The 27,592-nt window shown below is 46.3% G+C and overlaps 2 protein-coding genes across 3 annotated transcripts in view; both read left to right on the forward strand.

Moving 5' to 3' along the window:
- col9a2 (procollagen, type IX, alpha 2) overlaps positions 1-11,127 on the forward strand; it is an 82,473-nt gene extending 71,346 nt beyond the window's left edge. For both annotated transcript variants that reach the window (XM_078423193.1, XM_078423192.1), the window contains exons 29-32: positions 554-608; positions 5,579-5,767; positions 6,326-6,403; positions 8,889-11,127. In XM_078423193.1, the coding sequence (XP_078279319.1) occupies positions 554-608; positions 5,579-5,767; positions 6,326-6,403; positions 8,889-9,073 (507 nt within the window). In that variant the 3' untranslated portion in view covers positions 9,074-11,127. The remainder of the gene's footprint in view (positions 1-553; positions 609-5,578; positions 5,768-6,325; positions 6,404-8,888) is intronic.
- A 4,114-nt stretch (positions 11,128-15,241) lies between these two features.
- trit1 (tRNA isopentenyltransferase 1) lies at positions 15,242-27,195 on the forward strand. The gene is made up of 11 exons (XM_078423222.1): positions 15,242-15,410; positions 16,018-16,155; positions 16,450-16,548; positions 17,614-17,786; positions 20,618-20,760; positions 22,360-22,471; positions 23,148-23,257; positions 24,080-24,157; positions 25,299-25,408; positions 26,425-26,542; positions 26,692-27,195. Exons 1-11 carry the CDS (start codon positions 15,273-15,275, stop codon positions 26,802-26,804), a joined length of 1,332 nt encoding a protein of 443 aa, XP_078279348.1. The 5' UTR covers positions 15,242-15,272; the 3' UTR covers positions 26,805-27,195.
- Positions 27,196-27,592: the final 397 nt, after the last annotated feature.

Here is a 27,592-nt window from a genome sequence, read left to right on the forward strand (position 1 = left end):
CAGTACCTGGGACAGAGCTGTCTGCTCTTCCGAAGCATTCACTCCTTCACCACTGCTGCGCTGTGTGTGTGGAGAGGACCAGCCATGAGATACATGGCTGTGAGCCTTCACTCCCTGTGTGTCCCGACCTGCCACCTCTGTCATCAGGGGCATGATCACAGCACTACCCTCAATCTCCATGACCCGCCCTCCCAAGTCACACACTGTCCTGATTTAGAAATACATCATTGACCCATTATCATTGGTAAGTTTGCTTCCGGGGACTCCTGTTATGGAAGCACTTCACCAGAAGTACTATGGAGATTCAAGGAGGCAGCTCGCGCCCACTTCCTCAAGGGCATTCTATTGTTGCTGGCCCTGACAGTGCCACCCACATCCCTCAGGGAATAAAGAAATGTTAAATGTATATCTTGGTTCTACGTGGCAGGGAACAGTGGATGATGTAATGTGTTTGTTCCCAAGACTGCCTGTCAGGATGGGATGGATCAGAATTGGTGACACCCATTCAGGATGGGCAAGGCTTCTACCTAACCACTTCTATTTTCTTTGGCAGGGCCGAGATCCAGGAGATCAACATATTGTAGAGGTGTGCTTGAAAATGATGCAAGGTGAGTGCATTATGGAGCAGTGCCATGTACTGACACTGGGTCTCATAAAACATAGAGCAGAAACAGCACAAGATCAGGCCCTTTCCCCACGATGCCTGTGCCAAACAAGATGCAAAGACTAACTTTTATCTACCTGTGCATAATCCATATCCCTCCATTCCCTGTCCCTTATGCCTTGAAGCTAATTAGTAACCTGGAGGGGTATCAGAGATAGTCAAGTGAATTTGAGGGCAGGGTGGAAGTTAGTGGCAAAGCTAATGAAATCAATGAGTTCTGCACGGGTGCAGGAGGCAGCCACGATACAGTTGTCAATGTAACGGAGAAATGATTAGGTCGTCCTGTAGTGCCAGTGTACATTTGGAACAAGGACTGTTTGACGTAACCAACACAAAGGCAGGCCCATGACTACACCCTTAACTTGGAGGAAGTGAGAGGAGTCAAAAGAGAAGTTGTTGAGTGTGAGGGCAGGTTCTGCCAGGCAGAGGAGAGCATTAGTAGAGGGAAATTGGTTAGGTCTTTGTACAACAAAGAATTGGAGGGCCTTGCGACCTTCCTGGTGGGGAATGGTGTAAAGGGACTGAACGTCCATGGTAAAGGCGAGGCAATGGGGAGGCCAGGAAACGGAAAATTATTCAAGTATTGAAGGCCAGATTGGACAAGGAACTGCACAAGGAATTGGGACTAACTAGTTTTCCTCCACAAAAGGCCAGCATACTCAATGGGATGAATGGCCTCTTCCCATCTTGTGCTAATTTTGTGTACAATAGAGTATCAGCATATGAGTTACCTACCAGTGTATCACTGAGTCCTGGTGCATACGTTGCTATTTATCAAGGTAAACTTTAACCATTGGAGAATATATGAGTGAATATATATTGTGCATTAATGGACACATGTACCGAACTGCATATATACATGAATATATATATATGTTACAAAATATTACGTATTTCACAACCTGCAACCATTAATGTTGTTACTATGGGAAATTAGGGATAGTGTTAAATCCAAGGAAGAGGCATATAAATTGGACAGAGGAAGCAGCAAACCAGAGGACTGGGAGAAATTTAGAATTCAACAGAGGACGACAAAGGGGTTAATTAAGAGAGGGAAAATAGAGCATGAAAGAAAGCTTGTGGGGAATATAGAGACTGACAACAAAAGCTTCTTTAGATATGTGAAGAGGAAAAGATTAGTGAAGACAAATGTAGGTCCCTTACAGTCAGAAACGGGTGAATTTGTAATGGGAAACAAGGAAACGGCAGACCAGTTAAACAAGTACTTTGGTTCTGTCTTCACTAAGGAAGACACAAAAAATCTCCCAGAAATACTAGGGGACCGAGGATCTAGATCAGGAACTGGAGGAAATTCACATTAGTCATTAAATGGTGTTGGGTAAACTGTTGGGACTGAAGGCAGATAAATCCCCAGGGCCTGATGGTTTGCATCCCAGAGTACTCAAGGAGGTGGCTCTAGAAAACGTGGATGCATTGGTGATCATTTTCTAATGTTCTTTTGACTCTGGATCAGTTCCTGTTGACTGGAGGTTAACTAATGTAACCCCACTTTTTAAGAAAGGAAGGAGAGAGAAATCAGGGAATTGTAGACCAATTAGCCTGACATCGGTAGTGGGGAAGATGCTTGAGTCGATTATTAAAGATGTAATAGCAGCACATTTGGAAGGCAGTGGCAGGATTGGTCAAAGTCAGCATGGATTTCTGAAGGGGAAACCATGCTTGACAAATCGTCTGGAGTTTTTGGAGGATGTAACAAGTAGAATGGATAAGGGAGAGCCAGTGGATGTGGTGTATCTGGACTTTCAAAAAGCCTTTGACAAGGTCCCATACAAGAGATTAGTGTGTAAATTTAGAGCACATGGTATTGGGGGTAGGGTATTGACATGGATAGAGAACTGGTTGGAAGACAGGAAGCAAAGAGTAGGAATTAACAGGTCTTTTTCAGAATGACAGGCAGTGACTAGTGGGGTGCCATCAGTGCTGGGATCCCAGTTATTTACAATATATATTAATGATTTAAACGAAGGAATTAAATGTACCATCTCCAAGTTTGCAGGTGACACAAAGCTGGGTGGCTGTGTGAGCTGCGAGGAGGATGCTATGAGGCTGCAGGGTGACTTGGATAGGTTGGGTGAGTGGGCAGATGCAGTATAATGTGGATAAATGTGAGGTTATCCACTTTGGTGGCAAGAACAAGAAGGCAGATTATTATCTGAATGGTGTCAGATTCGGAAAAGGGGAGGTGCAACGAGACCTAGGTGTCCTTGTACATCAGTCACTGAAAGTAAGCATGCAGGTACAGCAGGCAGTAAAGAAAGCTAATAGCATTTGGCCTTCATAGCGAGAGGATTTGGGTATAGGAGCAAGGAGGTCCTACAGCAGCTGTACAGGGCCCTGGTGAGACCGTGCCTGGAGTATTGTGTGCAGTTATGGTCTCCTAATTTAAGGAAGGACATTATTGCTATTGAGGGAGTGCAGCGTAGGTTCACCGAGATGGCGGGACGAACATATGATGAAAGAATGGATCGACTGGGCTTATATTCACTGGAATTTAGGATTCCAAGGATGAGAGGGGATCTTATAGAAACATATAAATTTCTTAAGGGATTGGACAGGCTAGATGCAGGAAAAATATTTCCCATGTCGGGGGAATCCAGAACCAGGTGTCACAGTTTAAGACTAAAGGGTAGACCATTTAGGACTGAGATGAGGAAAAACTTTTTCAGCCAGAGAGTTGTGAATCTGTGGAATTCTCTGCCACAGAAGGCAGTGGAGGCCAATTCACTGGATGTATTCAAGAGAGAGTTTGTTATAGCTCTTGGGGCTAATGGAATCAAGGAATATGGGGAAAAAGCAAGAACGGGGTATTGATTTTAGATGATCAGCCATGATCGTATTGAATGGCTGGCTGGAAGGGCTGAATGGCCTGCTCCTGCACCTATTTTTCTATGTTTCCATGTTTCTATCTGCTGCCTCAACATCAACCGTCTCTACTTCTCCACTCCCCTCACCCACTCCAACCTCTACCCCTGCAAACGCAGAGCTCCCTGGTCACTCAGTAACAATGCAGTTGTTGGCATCACGTCCGTTGACCGGAGAGGTGCCGCAGTAGTCCAGCAGGTTGACCTCTACAATGCTGAGGCCAGGCACCAGCTCTCGGACACCTCCTCAAACCGACCCCTTGTCCAGGAGAAAGGTTCCCACGCTAAATATGCAATACAATACAATATATATCTTTACTGTCATTGTACAGGGGTACAACGCGATTGGGAATGCGCCTCCCATACGATGCAATAATTTAATTAGCTAGTCAGTAATAATTTAAACAACCCAATGAAACAAATTGTAACAGTTTTAAAACAGAATAAAGTGCAAGTAGATCTGTGCCGGTTTACTGTGCGATGTGACCATCCGGCTCAGCAGGACCGGTTCATGGCGGCTATGGCCCTGGGGATGAAGCTGTTCCTGAGTCTGGAGGTGCGGGCGTAGAAGGCCTTGTATCGTCTGCCCGATGGTAGAAGTTCGAACAGACTGTTGCAGGGGTGTGAAGAGTCTTTGTGGATGCTGGTGGCTTTTCTGAGGCATCGTGTGTTGTAGATGCCCTCCAAGGCTGGTAGCTGTGTTCCGATGGTCCTCTGAGCTCTATGGACTACCCGCTGAAGAGCTTTCCTCTCTGCCTCCGTGCAGCTGAGATACCACACAGGGATGCCATGTGTTAGGATGCTCTCTATGGTGCAGCGGTAGAAGGTCGTCAGCAGCTGTTGGGGTAGACCAGACTTCTTCAGTGTTCTCAGGCAGAACAGTCGTTGCTGCACCTTCTTGACCAGCGCAGCGGTGTTATTGGGCCATGTTAGGTCCTCCGAAATGTGAGTGCCCAGAAACTCGCCTGTCCATTCTCTTCCTTGATGCCGCCTGATCCACTGAGTTCCTGAAGCACTCTGTGTTTTTCCTCAAATCACTTTGTGTTCCTGAGAATTAGGCATCATTGAATATTAGTGGCACCATTTATTAGTTTTCGTATATAACTGCAGGTTTATATCGGTGTTAGGGTATTTGTGTAATAGTTATTGGATTATGTGTAATTGAATATGTGTGGATTTGACGGTTGTTTGCATAGCTAACACTGAAAATTAATAAACTATTTATAGGAAATGTTTTGAGGGATATGGGCCAAATGTAGGCAGGTAGGACTTGTGTGGATGGGGCATCTGATGAAGGGTCTCTACCTATTCCTTTTCTCCAGAGATGCTGCCTGACCCGCAGTTACACCGGCATTTCGTGTCTGTCTTTGGTGTAAACCAGCATCTGCAGTTCCTTCCTACACCATTGACTAATGTTTCCTGTTCCTTGTCACTTCAACTCCCCCTCTCATTCCCAGTCTGACCTTTCTGTCATGGGCCTCCTCCAGTGCCATAGTGAGGCCCACCGCAAATTGGAGGAACAGCACCTCATATTTCGCCTGGGCAGTTTGCAGCCCAGCGGTATGAACATCGACATCTCCCACTTTAGATAGTTCCTCTGTCCCTCTCTTCCCCTCCCCCTTCCCAGTTCTCCCTCCATCTTCCTGTCTCCACCTATATCCTTCCTTTGTCCCGCCCCCCTGACATCAGTCTGAAGAAGGGTCTCGACCCGAAACGTCGCCCATTCCTTCTCTCCCGAGATGCTGCCTGACCTGCTGAGTTACTCCAGCATTTTGTGAATAAATACCTTGTCATTGGAAATCAATTCCCCTATTTACCTAACAAATAGAGGAGACACATCCCACACAAATTGTGCTGATGGTCTTGTTTCCGTGCTGTATGATTCTGTGACTCTAACACCTGACACGGTACCTTTCGTTTGTGTAATGGGGTTGAGTGAACAAACCTGCAGTGGATAACGGTTGGACCAAGCCCTGCTGTTTGCTGGCAACCTCGGTGCCTCACGCTATCTGCCTTCCTTTGTTTGTTACAGAGCAGTTAGCAGCAGCAGCAGTCAGTGCCAAGAGACAGGTACTAGGTGGAGCGGGGATGACAGGACCTCCCGGACCCCCTGGACCCTTGGGCTCTTCCGGTGAACATGGAGACCAAGGCGTTTCAGGAACGCGCGGTTTTCCCGGTGTGACGGGCGTTCAAGGCCAGATTGGAAACACAGGACCAAAGGGTAAGGTGACAACCTGTGCCCATACATGGGCTGGAATTGTGAAGTTCCAATCAATGGTGAGGTCCAGTGGTGGCCTTCCAATGATCATCTCATTCATTGACTCCATGAAACATGAACATCAGACACCATGATGACCAACGATCCTCCATTGATCAATCCCAATGAATTGATAATACATCCCAGTGATTCCCCACCCCCACCCCATTAATTAAGCATCCCAGTGATTGACCCATATTGATGGAAACCTCCAGTGATGATATCCCATGAATTAACAAGCCCAAAGACTGACCCTCCATTGATTGAAAAAGCTCATTGGTGGCCCCCATCCCCCATTGATTAAGGAAACGGATGATTGACTTCTCATTGACAATGAAAGCTAGTGACTGATCCCCATTGATTCCAAAGCTGAGTGATTGATCCCTAATCAACTACAGTATATAGGAATTGATCCCTGATCAATCACGATCCCGCGAATGATCGCTGCATTGACTTTGACTCACATTGGTCATCCAGTAAGAATCCCTGCCAATTATACGGTATATTTTTTGTTACATTAAGGCAAACGAGGGGTGAAGGGAGATCGCGGTGAGACGGGGCGTGGACACCCTGGCCTTCCAGGCCCACCGGGAATTACAGGTAAGGGGAGGCTCCAGCGCCAGTGGTTGGGCTTGACTGTGTGTGGTGTGAGACTGGTTGTTGACAAACCTTCCTTGGGTTCACTGTTCGTAGAGTCCTGCTCTCTGCTGCCCATCCACACTCGGTCTCCGCACCTGCCAGGACCAATCCTGGGCTGCCCACTCTCCCAGCATCCTACCCTGGGGTGCTAGCCCATGCTATTAGCTGATCCTAGTGTGTCCCAGCCTGAGGGCTCCGACTCCAGGGTGCTTACCCTGCCAGCGTCCCACCCTAGGGTGCAAGATGTCCCACCCTAAGGTGCAAGATGTTCCACCCTAGGGTGCAAGATGTCCCACCCTAGTGTGCCAGACATCCCACCCTAGGGTGCCAGATGTCCCACCCAAGGGTGCAAGACATCCCACCCTCGAGTGCAAAATGGCCCACCCTAGGGTGCCAGACGCCCCACCCTAGGGTGCCAGACATCCCACCCTCGGGTGCTAGACCATATTATTGTCTGACCCTAGGGTCCCCCTCCCCCAATCCGGGTTCGACCCAAGGGTGCCCACCCTGCCAACGTCCCACCTCAGGGTACCGTGTATGTTGGGAAGACTTGGCTTGTAGTTTGATCATATTTCACGCCGAAAAATGCTGACTTTGCACATTTGGCTCTTCCTTCCCCCAACTTGTTACCCAATCTTGACTTTCATTTAGTGTTGCCTATGCTTTCAACTTTCTCATCCCTCCCATTGCCCAACCTTGTTCCATTTGCCCATCAACCCCCCGCACCCTCCCACCCCCATCACATTGGGTCCCAACTATCACCAACAGCCTCTATCCCACCCCCTCCCCTTCATACTGCCGTTTACCGTTCTGTTCCTTCTCAGCCCTGATGCAGCATCCTGGCCTGAAACATCAACTCACTCCTTTGCCTCCGCAGATGCCGACTGACCTGCTGAGTTTTTCTAGCGTTCTGTTTTATGTCGTAGATTCCAGCATCTGCAGTCTTCTTCACCTTCGATCCCGTCATCTTGCCTCATTTTGCCCTTCGAAAAAATGTTTGAAAGAATCCATTGAAAGGGGATTGAGAGTAGTTTCTGCAACTCTGGAAATGTTATCCGCACAACCTAACTCCTAAAGTGGAGACACAAGAAACTGCAGAGGCTGGAATCTGCAGCATAGACCAAAGTGTGGGACAAATCTCAAAATGGAGCTGCATCTGCTTTAGATTTTTTTAGATTTAGAGATACAGCGCGGAAACAGGCCCTTCGGCCCACCGAGTCCGCGCCGCCCAGCGATCCCCGCACATTAACACTATCCTACACACACTAGGGCAATTTTAACATTTACCCAGTCAATTAACCTACATACCTGTACGTCTTTGGAGTGTGGGAGGAAACCGAAGATCTCGGAGAAAACCCACGCAGGTCACGGGGAGAACGTACAAACTCCGTACAGACGGCGCCCGTAGTCAGGATCGAACCTGAGTCTCCGGCACTGCATTCGCTGTAAGGCAGTAACTCTACCGCTGCACCACCGTGCCTTGGTCTCCTGATTAACTCCCATTCGCTTTCACCCAAATTTTGCAAGGACTCAAGGACTTGAGCTACAGGGAGAGGGCTAGGGCTTTATTCCTTGGAGGCTGAGGAATGATTTCACAGAGGTGTGTAAAATCATGAGTGGAATAGATAGGGTGAATACAGTGTAGGGTGAATGCAGATAGGGTGAATGCAGTTTACCCAGAGTAGGGGAAACAAGAATCAGAGGGCATACAGTATGTTTAAGGTGAGAGGGGAAGGTTTTAATAGGAATTGGAGGGGCCGCCTTTTCACTGAGAGGGCGGTAGATATGTGGAGGATATACAGCTGCATGGAGGTAGTTGATGTAGGTACTGTAACAGCAGATAAAGGACACTTGGACAGGTACATGGATAGGAAAGGATTAGAGGGAGATGGGCCAAACATAGGTAAATAGGTCTTGCTGAGAGGGACATCTTGGTCAACATGGATAAGCTGGGCCGAAGCACTTGTTTCCATGCTGTATGGCTCCATGACCCATGCCCTCTAGTTTTTAACATTTCATTCGTGGGAAAAGAGTCCGACTATCTATTGTATCCATGCCTCTCATAACTTTACACATTTCCACCAGGCCTTCCCTCAGCCTGTGACTCTCCAGCAACAACTATCCAAGTTTGTCCAACCTCTTCTCAGAGCTGAAGGTAGTTTGTATCTGGAATGAGCTGCCAGAGAAAGCTGTAGAAGCAAATGTGATTATGCCATTCAAAAGACTTTTGGGTGACTACTGTATATGGCCAGGAAGGGTTTTGAGGGATATGGACCCAATGTAGGTAAATGGGACCAGTCCAGAATGCCATCTAGTCAGCATGGATGAGTTGGGCTGAAAGGCCTGTTGACTCTGACTCTCTATTTGTCCGTGACCCAGCAGCCATGTTGTGAGTCCACAATTAATGAGAAACGTGACAGTGATGGGAGTTTTTTTCTCTCCTCAGGACCGGCGGGAATGCCGGGCCGGAGTATCGATGGCAGACACAGTGAAGTGGGCGTGCAGGGGGTGATGGGGCAGCCCGGGCGCCCCGGTCTACCCGGATCCCCCGGTATACCTGGATTCTGCGAAGCTGCTGCTTGCTTGGGGGCCTCGGCGTACCTGGGCCCACCCAACTTCAAGGGGCCATGAAGTGACTCAAACTGACCACCCGCGTGCGCCCAAACATCCTAGCAGCAAGTTCCGCACGCACATTGCAGAGAGGGAGAGAGAGAGAGATGGAGACGAAAACCACCAGGAATCAACCCCAGCCAAAGGGCACCTCTTGAAAACTGAACTGATTTAAAATATTTGGTGGGTTTTATATAAAAGAAATACAAAGGAAATCCAAAAATAACCACAAAATACTACTTTACAGATTAAATGAAAGCAAAAAGAGTTTAAAAAAAAAAAGTTTTTCTTTGTTATGTTTATTTGAGCAAAGATTGATGATGTACATTGGTTCCTAGCTTTTTATTTGGTTTAATTATTTTTAAATAACTTAGACAAACTATTAGGGAATGTTATCGTGATGTGAGTTTGCACAAGTCCCATGTGTAAATCTAATGTGCTGCAGTCTGTGTTTCTGTATAGAGTTCCATTTCTTTGTAGCCACTGCACTTAATGTGGTATTGATGAGGCCACCCGGTAATATGCTCTGGACTAGTGCAGGGACCGAGCCCATTGCTGAAATCCTTCCATCAGGACTCTAGTCTGGCATGGATCTCTGCAGATGTATTTCATGGCTCTGTCAGGGCGAGGCTGTTCCATTGCAGTGAGATGTGGTTTGCTAAGCTCCACGCCAGCAGAATTTCACGTGAGACCTTTTACTGCAATAAATGTGTACATAAAACTACAGTGCTGAATAGAGGCTGAGTGGTGATTTACCCCTCTCTGATGTCTCACTCACATGTCTTTACTTGGAAGCTTCGTGTTTGGGAGAGGGATGAAGTTGGGGCAGCACGGTAGCGCAGCTGATAGATCTGTTGCCGCACGGCGCCATAGACCTGGGTTCAATCCTGACCTTGGTGCTGTCTGTGTAGAGTTTGTACGATTTCCCTGTAACCACGTGGGTTTCTTCTGGGTTTCCCTTTACATCCCATAGTCGTGTGTTTTTTTTTTGTTAATTGACCTCTGTAAATGACCCCCTAGTGTGCGGGGAGTGAGTGAGAAAGTGGGATAACGTAGGACTAATGTTAAACTCTGTGTGAGGCACCTCTGACGAGATGAAGAGTCAGCTCTGGTTCTGATGTGTCTTGGATGGTGGAGCTGATTACATCTATTGTTGCATCTCATGCTCTGTCAGGTTTCCATTGCCTGTATGACGCTGGGGTGGAGGATTGGTGGCACCACAACCATTAGATACAAACTTCCCAAGCTAGTCTTCACTTGACGGAGCTGTCAGCATAGAGATTTGTTCCCTACACTTTCCTCACCACAGGCCAGGAGTGCCACCTACTGAGCCAAAGCACCCCATGTCTGATGCTTTAAGAAGGTCCTTGGTCTTTGGTTAACCTGCTGGATATTCTGAGCAATCTTTGGGATTCCCCTTTGTTTGGAGCAGTGTGGGCATTGAGCTGGGACATGAACAGAGCCAGGCAATGTCTTTCAGAGAGCAGCTGGCTAGAAATCACATTGAGCAATGTTGGAAGTAGTCTGCTAACCTGTACTCTATGTTTCTGTCGTGACAGCTTTGTATAAACGCTTACTTCCCTGTCTCACCAATCTGAGAGAAGGTTTTAGCAATCGAGAGACGGTCCCTGCAAAGGCCAGCAAACTAACCAATTTAGTGGTGGATTTTCACGGCCTTTTCCTCTCTGTAAATAAATAGATGTAGTTTACAAGACTAGCACAGGAGAAAGTATTGTTCCCTAAAGCAAACTAGCAAAAAAAAATCACAAGATGAGGACACTGAGTGGGATATTTCATCACACAATTCGGCACCCATTCACCCAAATAAACCCACCTATGGATTAACTTCATGAACATTATTAATTTATTATGTTTGAAATCTTGTGCAACTGTAAAGACCGTGTGTTTGTCTCTCGTTGTACTGCAGCACCATCCAATAAAACAGACATTTTGTAAAAGACAATGTTTTTCTGTCGCCTACAGAAGCTTCCCCCCCCCCCCCACCCCTGCTACATTGCACCCATGCTGGTGCTCAACACCCCCCCCCCCCACCCCCACCTCTGCTACATTGCACCCATGCTGGTGCTCAACACCCCCCCCCCAACACCCCCCCCCCACCCTTGCTACATTGCACCCATGCTGGTGCTCAACACCCCCCCCCAACACCCCCCTCCCCCACCCCTGCTACATTGCACCCATGCTGGTGCTCAACACCCCCCCCCCCCCTCACAGGCCGCTCCACCCTGACCTTTCAGTTGGACTTTGTGCTCGGACCGAGCCATTGCATTTGACCTGTGCGGTGGGACGGAGCAGACTCGATGGACCAAATGGCCTGATTCTGCTCCTATGCCTTCTGGTCTCTGTCCCTGCACCAGGCCTGTGCACTTTAGCCTTGGGCTGGAAACCTACACCTGGACTTTGCACACTCACTTTGCCTTTGACTTCTCTTTGGTTTCATTTGTTTTAATTTTATGCCTTTTACTGTCAATAAATGTGTACATAAAACTACGGAGCTGAAGAGAGGCTGTCGAGTGGTGATTTATCCCTCTCTGAGATCCACCCACATCACTTTACCTGGAAGGATGCTTGCTAGAGGGGTTCTCGACTGGGGTAGGGATGAACTTGCCATTGGGAATACTTTAAACAATTCCTAGCTGAGGCTTGAACCGCTGCCTCTGAGGGACACGTATCATTGCACCGTCTTCCCTTATATAATAATAATAATATTCATTTATTGTAATATATATTATATATTACAATAAATGAATATTATTATTATTATACCCTTTAGCAGATTCACCCTCTCCTGAGGTCATCCCTGAGACATATTACTATTAATGGGGTTCTCTGGTCTATTGCTGTTGGCTCACTGTTGGTTACAGTTGAAGAGGCAGCTCAAAGACTGACAGTCAATCTTGAAACCCAGGAAATAATCACAGTGGTGCAGCTGGTAGATCTGTGCCTCTCAGCACCAGAGTCCGGGGTTTAATCCTGCCCTCGAGTGCTGGCTGTGTGGAGTTTGCACGTTCTCCCTGTGACCTCGTAGGTTTCCTCTGGCTGCTCTGGTTTCCTCCCACATCCCAGAGACCTGTGGGTTTGTAGGTTAATTGGCTTCTGTAAGTTGCCCCTCGTGTGCAGGGAGTGGACACCAATGTGGGATAATATAGAGCTAGTGTGAACAGGTGATTAATGGTTGGCATGGACTCAGAGAGCAGAAGGGCCTGTTTCCATAGAAACATAGAAAGATAGAAAATAGGTGCACCGCCATTCAATATGATCATGGCTGATCATCCAGCTCAGTAACCTGTACCTGCCTTCTCTCCATACCCCCTGATCCCTTTAGCAAAAAGGGCCACATCTAACTCCCTCTTAAATATAGCCAATGAACTGGCCTCAACTACCTTCTGTGGCAGAGAATTCCACAGACTCACCACTCTGTGTGAAGAAATGTTTTCTCATCTCGGTCCTAAAAGACTTCCCCCTTATCCTTAAGCTGTGACCCCTGGTTCTGGACTCCCCCAACATCGGGAACAATCTTCCCGCATCTAGCCTCTCCAACCCCTAAAGAATTTTATATGTTTCTATAAGATCCCCCCGCAGTCTTCTAAATTCCAGCGAGTACAAGCCTAGTCTATCCAGTCTTTCTTCATATGAAAGTCCCGCCATCCCAGGGATCAATCTAGTGAACCTTCTCTGTACTCCCTCTAAGGCAATATATTTATCTCTAGATAAACTAATGTCAGCAAGGGGGTCCAGTGATAAGGAAATGATAGGGCTCTGAACGCAGAGTATTTAGACAACTACTACACTAAGGGTGACAATAGACAATAGACAATAGGTGCAGGAGTAGGCCATTCAGCCCTTCGAGCCAGCACCGCCATTCAATGCGATCATGGCTGATCACTCTCAATCAGTACCCCGTTAAAGCAATAGGTATGAGAGTTTCCCCTTTGTCTAATTTCACTCTTTGGAATGTGAGGTTTGTGTCGAATGAACTGTTTAGAAGCTAACTACTGCCGCTTCAGCTGGTGAACTGGCGTTTCATCTCATGTGGACGAAGTGGTCAAGATTAGGTCAAAACCGTGTCCTTGAAATCTTTGAACATCGACCCTGGATTCCAAAGAATCTTAAAACTTAAAATTAAACGATGCCAAAAAAGATATGAGAAAAGAATATACAGGAAGAACATGAAACACTTTCAAATGTTTAAAGTGGTCAACCGCAAAATTATCCACTTCATTGACAAAGCAAAAAAAAAGGCATATTATTTGAATTATGTTAGATTGGAAAACTACTGAAAGCTCACGTGTGATGCAGTGTGTTAAAGCAAGTGTTATGTTGGCCTTCATAGCAAGAGGATTTGAGTGCAGGAGCAAGGATGTCTTGCTGTAATTACTCAGGACCTTGTTGAAACTATGCCTGAAATAATGGGTGCAGGCACAGGGAACTGCAGGTGCTGGAATCTTGAGCAAAATGCAAAGTGCTGGAGCAACTCAGCAGGTCAGGCAATATCAGTGGAGGGAATGGACAGGCAACATTTTGGGTCGGGAACCTTCTACAGACTTTCTTCAGAAGCGTGAACCGAAATGGTCTCCTTGGCTTAGAACGGGCATGGTTGATGCAGAAGAATACAACCGATTACTGAGATGGTGGGACCCAGCAATATGAACATTGAATTCTTCAATTTTAGGTAACCTCTAACAATCCCACCTCCCCTTTCTTTCCTCCCCCCCATGCCCCACATAGACTCACAACAATCAGTCTGAAGAAGGGTCTCAACTCGAAACATCCATCAGTCTGAAGAAAGGTCTCGACCTGAAATGTCATCCATTCCTTCTCTCCAGAGATGCTGCTTGACCCGCTAAGTTCCTCCAACATCTTGTGTCTACCCTCGATTCAAATCAGCATCTGCAGTTTTCATTCCTACAATTTCTCCCCTCCCCTTCCCCACCACCTGCATTCCTTCCTCTGGCTTCACAATTCACAACTCTTCAATCCTTTTGTCTTACACCCTCTTTTTCACCTCTGGCCTGCCATTTACCTATCCATGTCCAACTGTTTGCCTACCAACCCCCCTGGTATTCACCTATAACCTACCACACGTTGTCATGTACTCTCTTCTAGCTTTCTCCCCCACCCCTACCCTCTTCTAGCTTTCTCCCCCACCCCCACCGCCCCCCTTCCAATCAGTCTGAAGAAGGATCATGACCGAAACGTCACAGATCATTGTTCGCCAGAGACGCCCCTCCATAGACCCCGCCCCTCCATAGACCCCGCCCCTCCATAGACCCCGCCCCTCCATAGACCCGCCCCTCCATAGACCCGCCCCTCCATAGACCCCGCCCCTCCATAGACCCCGCCCCTCCATAGACCCCGCCCCTCCATAGACCCCGCCCCTCCATAGACCCCGCCCCTCCATAGACCCCGCCTTTACGGATGGCCCCACACATGGCGGCACGGTAGCGCAGCGGTAGAGTTGCTGCTTTACAGCGAATGCAGCGCCGGAGACACAGGTTCGATCCTGACTACGGGTGCTGCACTGTAAGGAGTTTGTACGTTCTCCCCGTGACCTGCGTGGGTTTTCTCCGAGATCTTCGGTTTCCTCCCACACTCCAAAGACGTACAGGTATGTAGGTTAATTGGCTGGGTAAATGTAAAAATTGTCCCTAGTGGGTGTAGGACAGTGTTAATGTACGGGGATCACTGGGGGGCACGGACTTGGAGGGCCGAAAAGGCCTGTTTCCGGCTGTAGATATATGATATGATATGATATGACCATGTGGGCGTTCCCGCTATCACTGCCCCATGTGGCACTGCCCCCTTGTGGGCGTTCAGGCCGATTCTCAGCCCCGCCCCCACACCCAGGCCCCGCCTCCACACCCAGGGCCCGCCCCCACATCCAAGCCCCGCCCCCACTCCCAGGCCACGCCTCCACTTCCAGGCCCCGCCCTCACACCCAGGCCCCGCCCCCATCGGGCCCCGCCTCCACTGATGGCCCCACCTACTGTGGGCGTTCTCGTCCATTCTCAACCCCCCCCACACCCAGGCCCCGCCCCACACTCAGGCTTCGCCCCCACAATCAGGCCCCGCCCCCACACTCCCAGGCCCCGCCCCCCACTCACAGGCCCTACCCCCACTCCAAGGCTCCGCCCCCACACTCCCAGGCCCCGCCCCGACTCCCAGGCCCCGCCCGCCCGCCGTTGCCGCTGCCGCCGCCGCCATGGCCGCGCTGCCGTCGCTCCGCCGCCCCGGGCCGCTGCTGGTGATTCTCGGCGCCACCGGCACCGGGAAGTCGCGGCTGGCGTTGGAGCTAGGCCGCAGGCTCCGCGGGGAGATCGTCAACGCCGATAGCATGCAGGTATGTACCCCCTCCCCTCCCCCCTTGGGGGTGAGGGATGGCGGGGCGAGTTATGGTGAAGAACGGGGCGAGAGATGGTCAGCAGTTCGAGGACACACGTCTAGTACATTCGGAGGATGATAATACTGTCACTGAGGGACGCGGGATGAACTGCACGGGACAAGGAGTGAAGGGGGGTGAGGGATTACATGGGGCGATTGGGACCGGCGGGATGATAATAAACTCAGTGCATTGCTGGGGTCTGACTGGTCGGAGGGGCAGAAATCATCCACACATTAAACAGTGTGTGGGTGACAACGTGGGTTAGCGTAACCTGCGGTCCGTGGGCCAAGGGGAATGAGCAGCGCCTAGTATGGACACAGTGGGGCAAATGGCCTCCTTTGCTCTCAACTTCAGCAGTTGCTGTCACCATTGAAAATGCTGTCAATTTCAACAGTTCTCCAACATTATGGGCAAAAGATGAGAAGGTTTGGATGCTATTTGGGGTTGGAAGGGGTGGAGTTGAGAGGTTGGTGAAGCACTGGAAGGTTGTCAGCTTTGGGAGGGGGGGGGGAGGGAAGGGTAGCCATGAGATGGAGCTTTGATGCTGGTGATATGTGTGCTGCAGGTTTACAAAGGTCTGGACATCATCACGAACAAGGTGACAACTGAGGAGCAGCGACTCTGCACTCATCACATGATCAGTTTCCTCGATCCCCTGGTGTCGTACTCAGTGGTGGATTTCAGGAATAATGCACTGCCCATAATATCCTTCGACCTGTGCCAGCTTAGAGTTGTGAGATTATTTGTGTGGGGAATAGCATACTGTGATTTCAGTTGGTATGCTGTGGGGGAGATTAGGCAATGGAGAGGATGTGAAGAGGTATGGGTAGGTGGGGTGGTGTCTTCCCTGAAAGCCAATGTCTATTCAAATATGGTCTTGCTGTGGGTTTGACGAGAGCAGATTTGGCCAAGCTTATTTGAGTCGTATAACTTCTAATATTTCCATTGACTCCAATCATCAAACTTAAATTGTTGGAACTCTCCATTAACTATCCACATCGAAGATATCATTGACCGAGAAAAGATTCCGATTATCGTTGGAGGAACTAATTACTACATTGAGTCGCTGCTGTGGAAAGTGCTGGTGGACACAAAGGTATGATGAAGGTTATCATTCAGCTTTATGAAGGCTGGTCAGCCGTGAATTGTTGGGGGGGAGGGGGGGTGTAACCTTGCTCACAGTTGCTGATGGAGATGTACAGGGGAAGATATAGGTTTAGGTTTATAATTGTCATGTGTACTGACATACAGTGAAAAGCTTTGCTCTGCATGCTAGCCAATCAAATCAGATAATACTATACATAAATACAATCAAGTACGAAAGATAGAGCAAAGGGAAAGATATTGAATGCTCAATATAGTTGTCAGCATTGTAGCCCCTCAGGTAGAGCCCCTCAATGTGAAATCAAGCCAGGCCATCTGTGGAGAAAAAGCAAGTAGAATTAGTTGAGTCAAGGCGCCACAGTGCAGCGGTAGCGTTGCTGCTTTACAACGCTTACATTGACAGAGACCCAGGTTCTATCCTGACTACCGGTGCTGTCTGTACGGAGTTTGTAGATTCTCCCCGTGACCATGTGGGTTTTCTCCGAGATCTTAGGTTTCCTCACAAACTCCAAAGACGTACAGGTATGTAGGTAAATTGGCTTGGTAAATGTAAAAATTGACCCTAGTGTGTGTAGGATATTGTTAATATGCGGGATCGCTGGTCGGCGCGGACTTGGTGGGCCGAAGGGCCTGTTTCCGCGCTGTATCTCTAAACTAAACTAAAACCAAATGAATCCAGTGGGTTTTTTTCTGAATGCTCAGATGCTAAAAGAAAAAATAGTTTTGAGGTATAGTTTAAAGTTTGTGGTCAATTATTCAGTCTGCTTTTGATGTGATTGAACATTTATATGGGGTAGCCCTTCGTAGAAGGCTGTTCCCTGCATTCTCCTCGTGTACACGCAGTGGGAGGCAACGTGAGTGAAGCCAGAGGTGATTTATGGAGATGACAGACACTGCTGAATCCATGAAAGTTTTAAAACTCGGGAATTCCTGGCATTATGATTCTTGATTGATACTCTCACGTTGTGACCCTCTCACTGGCACCGGACTGTAGCTTAACGTCTGACATTTCCCCACTGGTGGGTTTAATTTGTACTTCTGTCTGTCTGTGCTGCAGGACGGGACTGTTTGCTCTACCCGAGACGCAGCAGTTGTGACTCAAACACCATTGACCGACAGGAAAGAAGAGCTGGAAAAACTGGACTTCTTAGAACTGTACACACGACTGGTTGGAGTTGATCCTGAAATGGCAGAAAAATTGCACCCACATGATAAACGAAAAGTGGCGAGGTTGGCTTAAAATGAGTGGTTGTTATTTCCCAAATGCCGCTTACCCATCAGATGGAATTTACCAACCTACACGTAATGTGATCTAGTAAACCTCTGATTTTCCTGTTTTCATTTAACTGCAAGGTATGTCCGTGGATTGGAGTTGAAATAGGAGGGATAAAATATAATACCAGATGGAAGTATCAGGAATGCCTCAAGTTAGAGAGTTGCATTTGAGCTCTGCTCCAGGAACTTGGGGACGCAATCCTGGTTGTCACTCCAGTGGAGTATTCAGGAGGATACCCAATAGACATGCCATCATTTGAATGCAATATTATGCTGGGTAGGTATAAAAGAGCTGAGGAGTTGCCACTGTGACCAGATCAGTACTAAACTAGTTGCTTTGTTATTAGTGGGGCCTTTATTTACAACCAGGATGAAAAGCATGTATTTTGATGTAATCTGTTTTGCAATGTACTGAGGTCACGAATGATGTTAATCTAATGCCCATCTTGACACAATTAAATTAAGGAAAGTGTTTAGATAGGCAGCATGTGGGCAATATTCTTTGGTCAGTGGACCAACCTTTGAGAATTGTTAGCTCTTTCGAATAGGAATAAAGGTGTACTCGGAATAGTGCATATTCACGGCTTCTTGCTCGGCACCCTGCATCTTCCAGGCTGAAAGGAAATGAAGTATCATTGATTATAGAAAACTCAGTAAAGTCATATCCCTGGTAGGTAATAAGTGAACAAGCTGTTGTTGGAAATGTGTGCTGAAGGTCAGGAGATGACAGCAGATCCTTGTGGCTCTTCAAAGGGAAGCAGCGGTAACCTTCATGGGAATAGACCAAGGTAGCTGCGGTGCTGGAACAGTTGGTCAGAAGATTGTACGTGTTTGAAATTGTTTGATTGCATGACGCCCATATAGTGCACAGTATACACGATAATGATAGATACAACCACAAAGAATGCAATCGCAAAATGGTGCAACGGTTGTAGGACAATCTGAAGTAGTTTTTAAAAAAAACCTAAAGTGCACAAACACTAATGATTGCAGTAGTGTTAAGAGTAAAGTTCGAAAAGGAATGCCCAGGGTGATCGGCATCCTTGAGGATACTTCCAGCCTTCCTGATGCAATGCACCTTGAAGACGGACTGGGTGGAGGAAGCGACAAGCCCATAATGGACTGGGCTGTGTTCAGCACTCTCTGTGGGTTCAGACAGTCAAGAGCTGACAAGTTGATGTACCAGGATGAGATGCATCCCATCAGATTACTTTCTATACTGTATCTAGAAATTTGCGAGAATGCTCGTGGATGTGCCGAATCTGCAGACGCCTTAGAAAGTTAATACACTGATGTGTCGTCTTGATCACTACATCAGTGGGAAGGGATTAGGTTAGGTTGCTGGATGCCTTGAGGGAACCTGAAGCTGTTGGTCATCTCTACAAAAGTTCTGTTGTTGAATATTGGGTTGTGTTCACAAAACCCTACTCCAGCTCTTTAGATCAGCAACCGACTCTTTTATCTTGCAGGCATTAAGGGCTAGGTTGTTGTCCTCTCACCATAACAGTTTCCAATCTCTTTCCTATACTCCATCTCATCGTTGTCATTGATCTGGCCGACAAAAGTTGAACCATTGGTGAACTTAAAGATCGAGTTGACCATGAGGCATGTGTATAAAGAGAGGAGAGAAGGGGACTGAGCCCACAACCCTGAGGAGTGCCAGTGTTGAGGGTCAAGATGGAGGAAATGCCAATTCTAATTGACACGTCTGCCAGTCATGAAGTTACGAAGCCAACTGCAGATAGAGGTGACAAGGACCAGGAGTTTAGGGATGAGCTTATTCAGTATTATGTGTTGAAGGCTGAGCTGTAGTCAATGAATAGCATCCTGATGTTGGTGTTCTGAAAGTGATCCTGTGCTGATGTTGTGTAAGGGAGATGGTGTCCTCTGGACCTATTTTCCTTATATATTTCTTGTATATGCTCACGATTTCCAGTGAACACAAAGTCAGTGAACGCTATTTGGCTTGTGAAGCCCTGTTATCAGTCTGGCATTTGAAAACTGAAGGAGATGCTGATTTGTTGTGAAGAATCTGGCATTTGGTCTCTTGGACTGTGCTGGTGTAGATTCCCTGATGTGGCCCTTTACCCCCAAATCAAAATATCTATCTATTTCATTTGATCTGTACTTGTCAAATAGTGTACGCCTGGGGGTGGTGGAGAGATCCACACTTTCATCGCGTAAGTAATGGCATTTTTCTGGAGTTGTGCATTGTACTTTAGTAACGCATAGCTTTGGATTTCATTGCTGCAAAGGTATTTTAACAGTGGCACCTCCAGGTCTATGGACAAACAGGCTGCACATTTGTCGTTATCATTGGGATACAGCTATCAGCCTTGGAGGACATCTACAACGCATGCTGCCTCAATAAAGCCACCAGCATCTACAAGGACACCACACACCCATGCCACCGTCTGTTTGAACTACTTCCATCTGGCAGACGTTACAAGAACTTCTACGCCCGCACCTCCAGACTAAGAAACAGCTTTATTCACAGAGCTATAGCTGCTCTGAATCGAACCTGCTGAGAGCCCCCGTGATCTGTCTCTGCCCCCATGGTCATCTGGCACAACTGACCCCTGCATGAACCCTTTTGCACTTTACCTTGTTTCTTTTTTTTCCCCTTTTTGTTGTTTTTGCTTTTGCCGTGTTTTATTTATTGTATCGCATCGATATGGAAGTGGCATTCTTAATCTTGTTGTACCTGTACAATGACAATAAAGATATACTGTATTGTATTGTGGTCGGACTGTCTGCCCCTCGGTAACCCTGGCTTTCTCCAACAGGAGTCTGCAGATTTACGAGGAGATGGGAATTCCCCACAGCCAGCTTCTGCAGCAGCAGCAGGAGGAAGAGGGGGGAGGTCCCCTTGGTGGGGCGCTACGCTTTCCACGGTCCTGTATTTTGTGGCTGCACGCTGACCTTGCAGGTAAGAGGAAGTGGGAATAAGCAAATCTGTTTGATATCAATAATAAGAATCACAGAATTGGTATCACCTACCAATCTCTCGAGAATTAAAAATCAGGAACCACCCTTCTCCATCCTGTAACATTTTTAATAGTGGTAATGGAAGTGAGCATATCAATTTAAAACTAGATTTTAAATCAAATAATTCATTTACTTCTTCATAGAACATCTGTGGTGAGGCTTGCATTTACCGTCCATTGCTATTTGTAGTTAAGATGTTTCGTGGGTTTGGAGTTGCATATTTGGTAACAATGGCAGATTTCATTGCCTGAAGGTTGTTGTTGATTCTTGGTAAACCTGAAAAGCTTTCATTACCATATAGAGGTTTCATGATCACTCCAAAGACGTACAGGTATGTAGGTTAATTGGCTGGGTAAATGTAAAATTGTCCCTAGTTGGTGTAGGATCGCGGGGATGTGCGGGGATCGCTGGGCGGCACGGACTTGGTGGGCCGAAAAGGCCTGTTTCCGGCTGTATATATATGATATGATATGATATGATATGATCACCATTATTGATATCAGTCTCTCAAGTCCCTTCCAAATCTTTCCCCTCTCACTTTAAACCTATGCCTTCTAGTTTTTGACCCCTATCCTGGGGAAATAGCTGTGGCTGTTCACCATTTCTATGCCCTTCATGATTTTATAAACCTTTATACGGTCACCCCCCCAATGCTCCAGGGTAAAAAGTCCCAGCGTATCCAGCCTCGGTTGCTCAAATCTCCAGATCTGGTAACATTCACATAAATCTGTGCATCTTTTCCAATTTAATGAAATTCTTATAGCAGGTTGACCAGAATGGCACACAATACTCCAAATGTAGCCTTATCAAAGTCTTGTACAGCTGTAACATGACATTCCAACCCTGATCGATGAAGGCAAACGAAGACCAGGAAATTTGGGAAAGTTAATGGTGATGCCTTGAGGAAAGTTTGTATTACAGTCAGTGAAGTGCTGGCCTATCTTAAAAAGTATGAAGGTAGATGAATCTCCCAGGCCTAATGAGATATATCCAAGAACATTGTGGAAAGCTAGAAAAGAAATGGCAGGAGCCCTGATATATATATATATATATATATATATATATTTGAATCTTTGTCAGACACAGGTGATGTGCTGCATGACTGGAGGGTGGCTAATGTTGCACCTCTATTTAAGAAGGGATGCAATGGAAAAACCTGAAAATTATAGACCAATAAGCTTGGTATCCAGGGTAGGAAGTTATTGGAAAGGTTTCTTAGGAATAAGAGATGTATATACCTCATCTCAGATCAGTGATGAGCAGGGAAGGAAGCAGATAAACGTTGGAAGGTGAAATTGAGCGTAACTTGTATTAAGTAAAAGGAGTATGTGGAGTTAGGAAGAAATGGGAGTGTTTGAGGTCAGATTTCTTGACGTCGCAGAGTTTGATGTGATGTCAATGTATTTACCTAGATCTGAAGATGGCTGTGACTAACATGAGCCGAGAAATGAAACATTTTATATATCCATCAATAACATTGCAAGATTAACTTCATTTAAAGTGTCGGTAAACTTATAACTCTTAAATGTCTCTTCTCTAGTCCTCGATGAGCGCTTGGATCGGCGCGTTGACGACATGCTCTCCACTGGTCTTCTGGAAGAGCTGACGAGTTTTCACAACCAGTACAACCAACAGAAAGTAGCCAACAACAGGTCAGATGTAGTCCCGTTAAGGATATAATCAAGGCTAAAAATCTATCCTTTCAAGACATTACACGAGTTGTAGAGAATCATACAACATAGAAACAGCCCATCATCTTCATGCCGACCATCAAATACCTCTATACGCTTATCATGTTTAACAACAATGCCTTCGATGCATTGGAAATTTAAGTCCTTTTATATAAAACTTAGAAAGTACAGCAGAGGAACTGGCCTTTCTGCCCACAATGTCTGTGCCGAACATAATGCCACGATAAACTAACCTCATCTGCCTACACATGATCCATTAGCCTCCATTCCCTGCTTATCCACGTGCCTATCTGCAAACCTCTTAAATGGCATTAACGCATCTGCTTCCACCATCACCCGTGGCGACACAATCCAGGCAGCCATCACCTGTAAAAAATAAATAAATATATATATATATATTGCCCTGCGCGTGTCTCTTTTAAACTTTACCCCTCTCACTTAAAGCTATGCCCTCCAGACTTTGACATTTCCACCCTGGGGTAAAGGTTTTGACTGTCTACCTTATCTATTTCTACATTCAACGAGGGAACAGACCATACCACACCTTGTTATGAGAAATGAGTTTGACCAGGTGATTGGAATTTCAGTGGGAGAACATTTGTTAATTTATGTTCATCTTTTTTCCATTGAGACACAGCCAGGACTATCAGCATGGCATTTTCCAATCCATTGGATTCAAGGAATTCCACGAATATCTGATCTCCAAAACTAGCTCCATTGAAATGAGGGAAAAACTGTTGACCCAAGGTACCATACTATCTCGCATGTTGTAATATTAGTGTTCAGCAATACTGGGCTAGGCAAATGGCAATGAATATGGGAACCATGCTCCAACGAAACCAGTTACATAGGAGTGTGTATGTATCATGAGAGCATATTAGCATTTATTCCCCATCCTAAATTGCTGTTTAGTAGACGGCTGAGAGCCTCTGAACCACAGTCATCCTCTGGTGAAGATACTCCCACTGCGTTGATCACTAGCAAGTTTCATGGTATAAACTGATTAAAATTTAGTCCCTCTCTGAACATAAAGAGGAGCAGGAGAAGACCATCTGCTCTCTCCCTCTCTGGTCCTTCTGCTCTTCCACTAGCCCATGGCTCATTTCTTCCTTAAATTCTGTTTTCTAATCCTTCCCCATACCTCTTTATTCTCCTTATATCTAGAAATCTATTAATCTCTGCTTTCAATGAGGATGAATGACCCTCCACAGACCTCCAGAGTGGAGAAAATAGCAGTACAAGCTTCTGTACCTCCTGCCCGATGGTAACCGCGAGAAGAGGGCATGGTCTAGACAGTAGAGATGCTTGAAGATAGATGCTGATTTTTTTTAAGTTGATTTAAAAGTTGCAGTGTCTGCAACTCGTATTACTTGTGTTGATTTGAAATGTGTGCAAGTACATTCCTCTTATTCTGAGTAGAGAATTCCAAATGTATGAATCAGTGCATTACTGTATCTAACAAATCATGTTTTCAGAGCATCCGCAAACCATTCTTCTGACACATCTATGTCCTTGGAGTGGTGAGTGAGTATGCTTATTATTATTTACATGCTGTTCTACTCTCGGCAGGTATCACTGCGCTGAAACAAGTCACAAAGCGTTATGCAAGGAAACAGAACAAATGGGTTCGCAATCGTTTCTTGAAAAGTAAGTAACAGAATGTTTGAGGAGCAAAACCCATGAGCGCAGTGTGCTGTATTAAAGATCAAGTATGTCTTCAGGACTTCTATGGGGTTCTGTAATCATAATGTGCTATTATTCCTACATGGGCATGTTTAAAACCTGCGCAACCACCTAGGCTTTGACCAAAATTCACTACTCCACGCGGTTTTGGAAGTCAATTAAATAGTAACTTGGTATAAGAAATATGATATTTACTTTAAATAGGAATGATTTGTCAGACCGTGGGAAGGAAGAAAGGATTAGGACTACAGGAGACATAGAAATTTGCAGATGCTGGAATCATGAGTAAAATGCGATGCTGGAGAAGCTCAGCAGGTTAGGCAGCATCTAGGAAGGGAATGGACAGGTATTCCCTGGCACAGCTCACAGTGAGAGAGAGAGACGATGTGGTGTTTCACAATTTTTATAAAGTCTGACGGAAAAAATCTGGCATTCACGCAGCACGACTTACAGTGCATAACCTGAATTATACTTTTCGCGGGCAAATCCGTTACATTAAAACTGAGGTGGTGTTGGTGCACCAGAGATGGCCAGATGCCGGGAGCAGCAACATGGAGGGAGATTGACAGCTGCTGGTGTAGACAGGCCAGCAGCAATGTACAGAACTTGGGGATCAACTGAGATGGGTAGCAAACTTTTAGGGGAAGGTGTGGCTGGGAGAGATGTATCAGGAGGGGTGTTAAAAGCACAGGGGAGAGGGTGAGAAACAGAAAAAACAGGGCAAACTGTTGGGTGAAGAGGCCAAGCTGGGAAATGACATTCTGAGGGAACACAGTATGGGACATTTTAAATAGTCTAATGCTAGTTGTGATTAACCACTGCTTGTCATTTATTATTTTGAAGTTATAACGTGTGTTTCTTTTTAAAACGTTATTTGTTGTAAATGGTTAAATGGAGGAAGTGGTATTGGAAAATATAACGGGAGAATTTGAAGGAGGTGTGTGGTGGGATACTGGGTGGAAAGGACCATGTGAAGCTAACAAAGTAAAATAGCAGTGAAAGTTCCTGGAAAGATATGCAGGCTTATGGAATCCATCCTCTATCTCCCAGTGAACTATCAGTGGGTACTTTCTGACTGCTTTCCTGGATGATTTTGTTTCTAAAGGACCAGGAGCGAACATTCCACCAGTGTATGGCCTGGATGTGACTTTTGTCAACCAATGGGAGGAGACGGTGTTGCAACCTGCTCTGCAGATTGTCGAGAGCTTCTTAAAGGTACAGAACGCTGGGCCAAACGTGATGCATGTTTGCACGTCTCCTGTAGTCCTGATGCATGCACGTGATGCATTCAGTCGTTTAGACTCCGACCATAAACTTTCATGATCAGTGGCACTCAGCAGGGGTTTTTTTCTGGCTACGTTGTTTAAATGCTGTCCGCCCATACTGGTTATAGCAATACTTCTTCTTTCGTGTCCATCATTCAAATGTTACATCACTGTCATCGTCTGTCCTGAAAAGGGCGCAAGCTTCCGGCGACAATCAGTGGGAGCCTCACTTGTACAGTAGACGATGGTGGTAGCAGAATTAGCTCAGGACGCTTCCAGTTTCCAGCCCCGTTACGTGAACGCTTCTGCTATGGGGCCATAGCAATACAGATACATAGCTATAAATCCACATTAAACCCATGTGCAATGCAAGGTTACACTGCTTTCTAAGGTTACTGCAAAGGATCTAGTGGCACGATTCAGATAAAACAAGGTATCACAGTGTCCTGGTCGAACTATCAACCAACATTGCTAATCTGGTCAGGTGTTATGTTATAATATGTTACGTGCATATTGTTGTGTGCACATTTGCTGGCTCTTGTCTACGTTGTTGTGACTGTTATGTGATGGCTGTGGAACACCTTGGGGCACTCTGAAACGAAGATAGCCCATATAATTTCTTTCAACCCTAACTAGGATTGGGTGGGCAAAGTGGGATAACATCGAACTTGTGTGAACGGGTGATCAATGGTCAGCGTGAACGGTGGGCCGAAAGGCCTGTTTCCCTGCTGCGTCTCTGAAACTAAAATTAAACTAACCCCCACCAATGAACAAGGTGACAAATAAATTAAGTATGCTTTGATGGATTGAAATTATAACTCTTTCAAAACGTATTGGCATTTCTGGTGAATAAAAGATGATTATTTTATTCAGATTGGTGATTTCAATCTCTTTTAGTTTTACTGGTGATATGATTCGTGTGTTTGTACTGTGAATCTTATTTGATAACTGTGTCCATGTTTACAGGGAGAGCAACCTGCAGCATTGCCACTAACCATGGCTCATGATCAGACTGATGGGAAGAGGAACCGGCGAGTATGTGAATTGTGCGATAAAATCATTCTTGGTGATCAGGAATGGAAAGGTAAGAAGAATTAGACCATATAAGGACAATAACCCAGGCTGCATGAATGAGATGAAGTGAAGGAGTGTTGAGGAAGCTGGGGTGAAGACATTATCTGGGTGCCAGATTGAGAATGATCGCTGAATGAACTCTGACTGCTTACCTTGCAGCTCACCTGAAATCCAAGAATCATCAGTACCACTGGAAGAGGAAGAAGAGGGCTGCGGCACAGTTGAGCACATGCACTTCCCCTGACACTGTAAACACTCCACAAGAAGTGTAGAGGCTTCCTCCAGTCTGCATTAATATCACAGGAACTTGCCCGAAGATGTGAACCAGCTGGTATGGATGGTCCATGACAATAGCTGGCCTGAAGCTCTTGCCCATTGGAGACAATGCAGAATAGCTATACTCTGCCTCCTTTCCTCTCTTTGTTCCTACAAACAATCAACAAAGAATTTGTTGTTGATATTCTAGGTTGTATCCTGGGAGCTGTCACAATGGATCGTTTATAGGATAAACATTTTGTATCTTTTGAAAGGTGGAATCAATTGACATAGGTTTGCTGAACGTGGTTGGATGTAGTCCCGGAAATGAAGCCGCATCTCTTGCCTCTCTAACCTCCACATTCAGTCGCGTTATCCGTGTTCAATATTTTTAACTTGGAAGAGTGTTGAAGTAGAATTAAAAGATGTATATTTTTTTAACGATCCAGTGAATGTTTCTGCATGGTTTGCTTTCTGGGGTATCCTGAAGATATTGGTAACTCTGTAGAATTAGCAATCATGACCTGAAATCAGTCATCGGTTAACAGAGCAAACATGATTTGAAGGAAGGGATGCTTGGAGTTGAGGTTTGTCCAGGGCAACACTTCACATGCCTGTACTCACAAATTCTGTACGATGGCCAGTAATTCAACTGGAAGTTGGCGCTCATTCCTTAAAGATGACTTCTCCCAAGGGATGGTATGCTCCATGCTCCATGTGGAGAATGATAGCTGTCACAAGGAATAGATTGTTCGACGATAGTAACATGAAAGGAATTCTATAAAATGGGTGTAAACACGCAATA

This window comes from Rhinoraja longicauda, chromosome 27 (assembly GCF_053455715.1).
Source record: "Rhinoraja longicauda isolate Sanriku21f chromosome 27, sRhiLon1.1, whole genome shotgun sequence".
Lineage (NCBI taxonomy): Eukaryota > Metazoa > Chordata > Chondrichthyes > Rajiformes > Arhynchobatidae > Rhinoraja > Rhinoraja longicauda.

Coding starts and splice junctions, on each gene's coding strand:
- trit1 (XM_078423222.1), top strand. CDS start 15,273: ATGGCCGCGCTGCCGTCGCTCCGCCGCCCCGGGCCGCTGCTGGTGATT. Junction 16,156..16,449: donor GGAATAATGCACTGCCCATA/ATATCCTTCGAC, acceptor TTAACTATCCAC/ATCGAAGATATCATTGACCG. Junction 24,158..25,298: donor TCGCAATCGTTTCTTGAAAA/GTAAGTAACAGA, acceptor TTGTTTCTAAAG/GACCAGGAGCGAACATTCCA.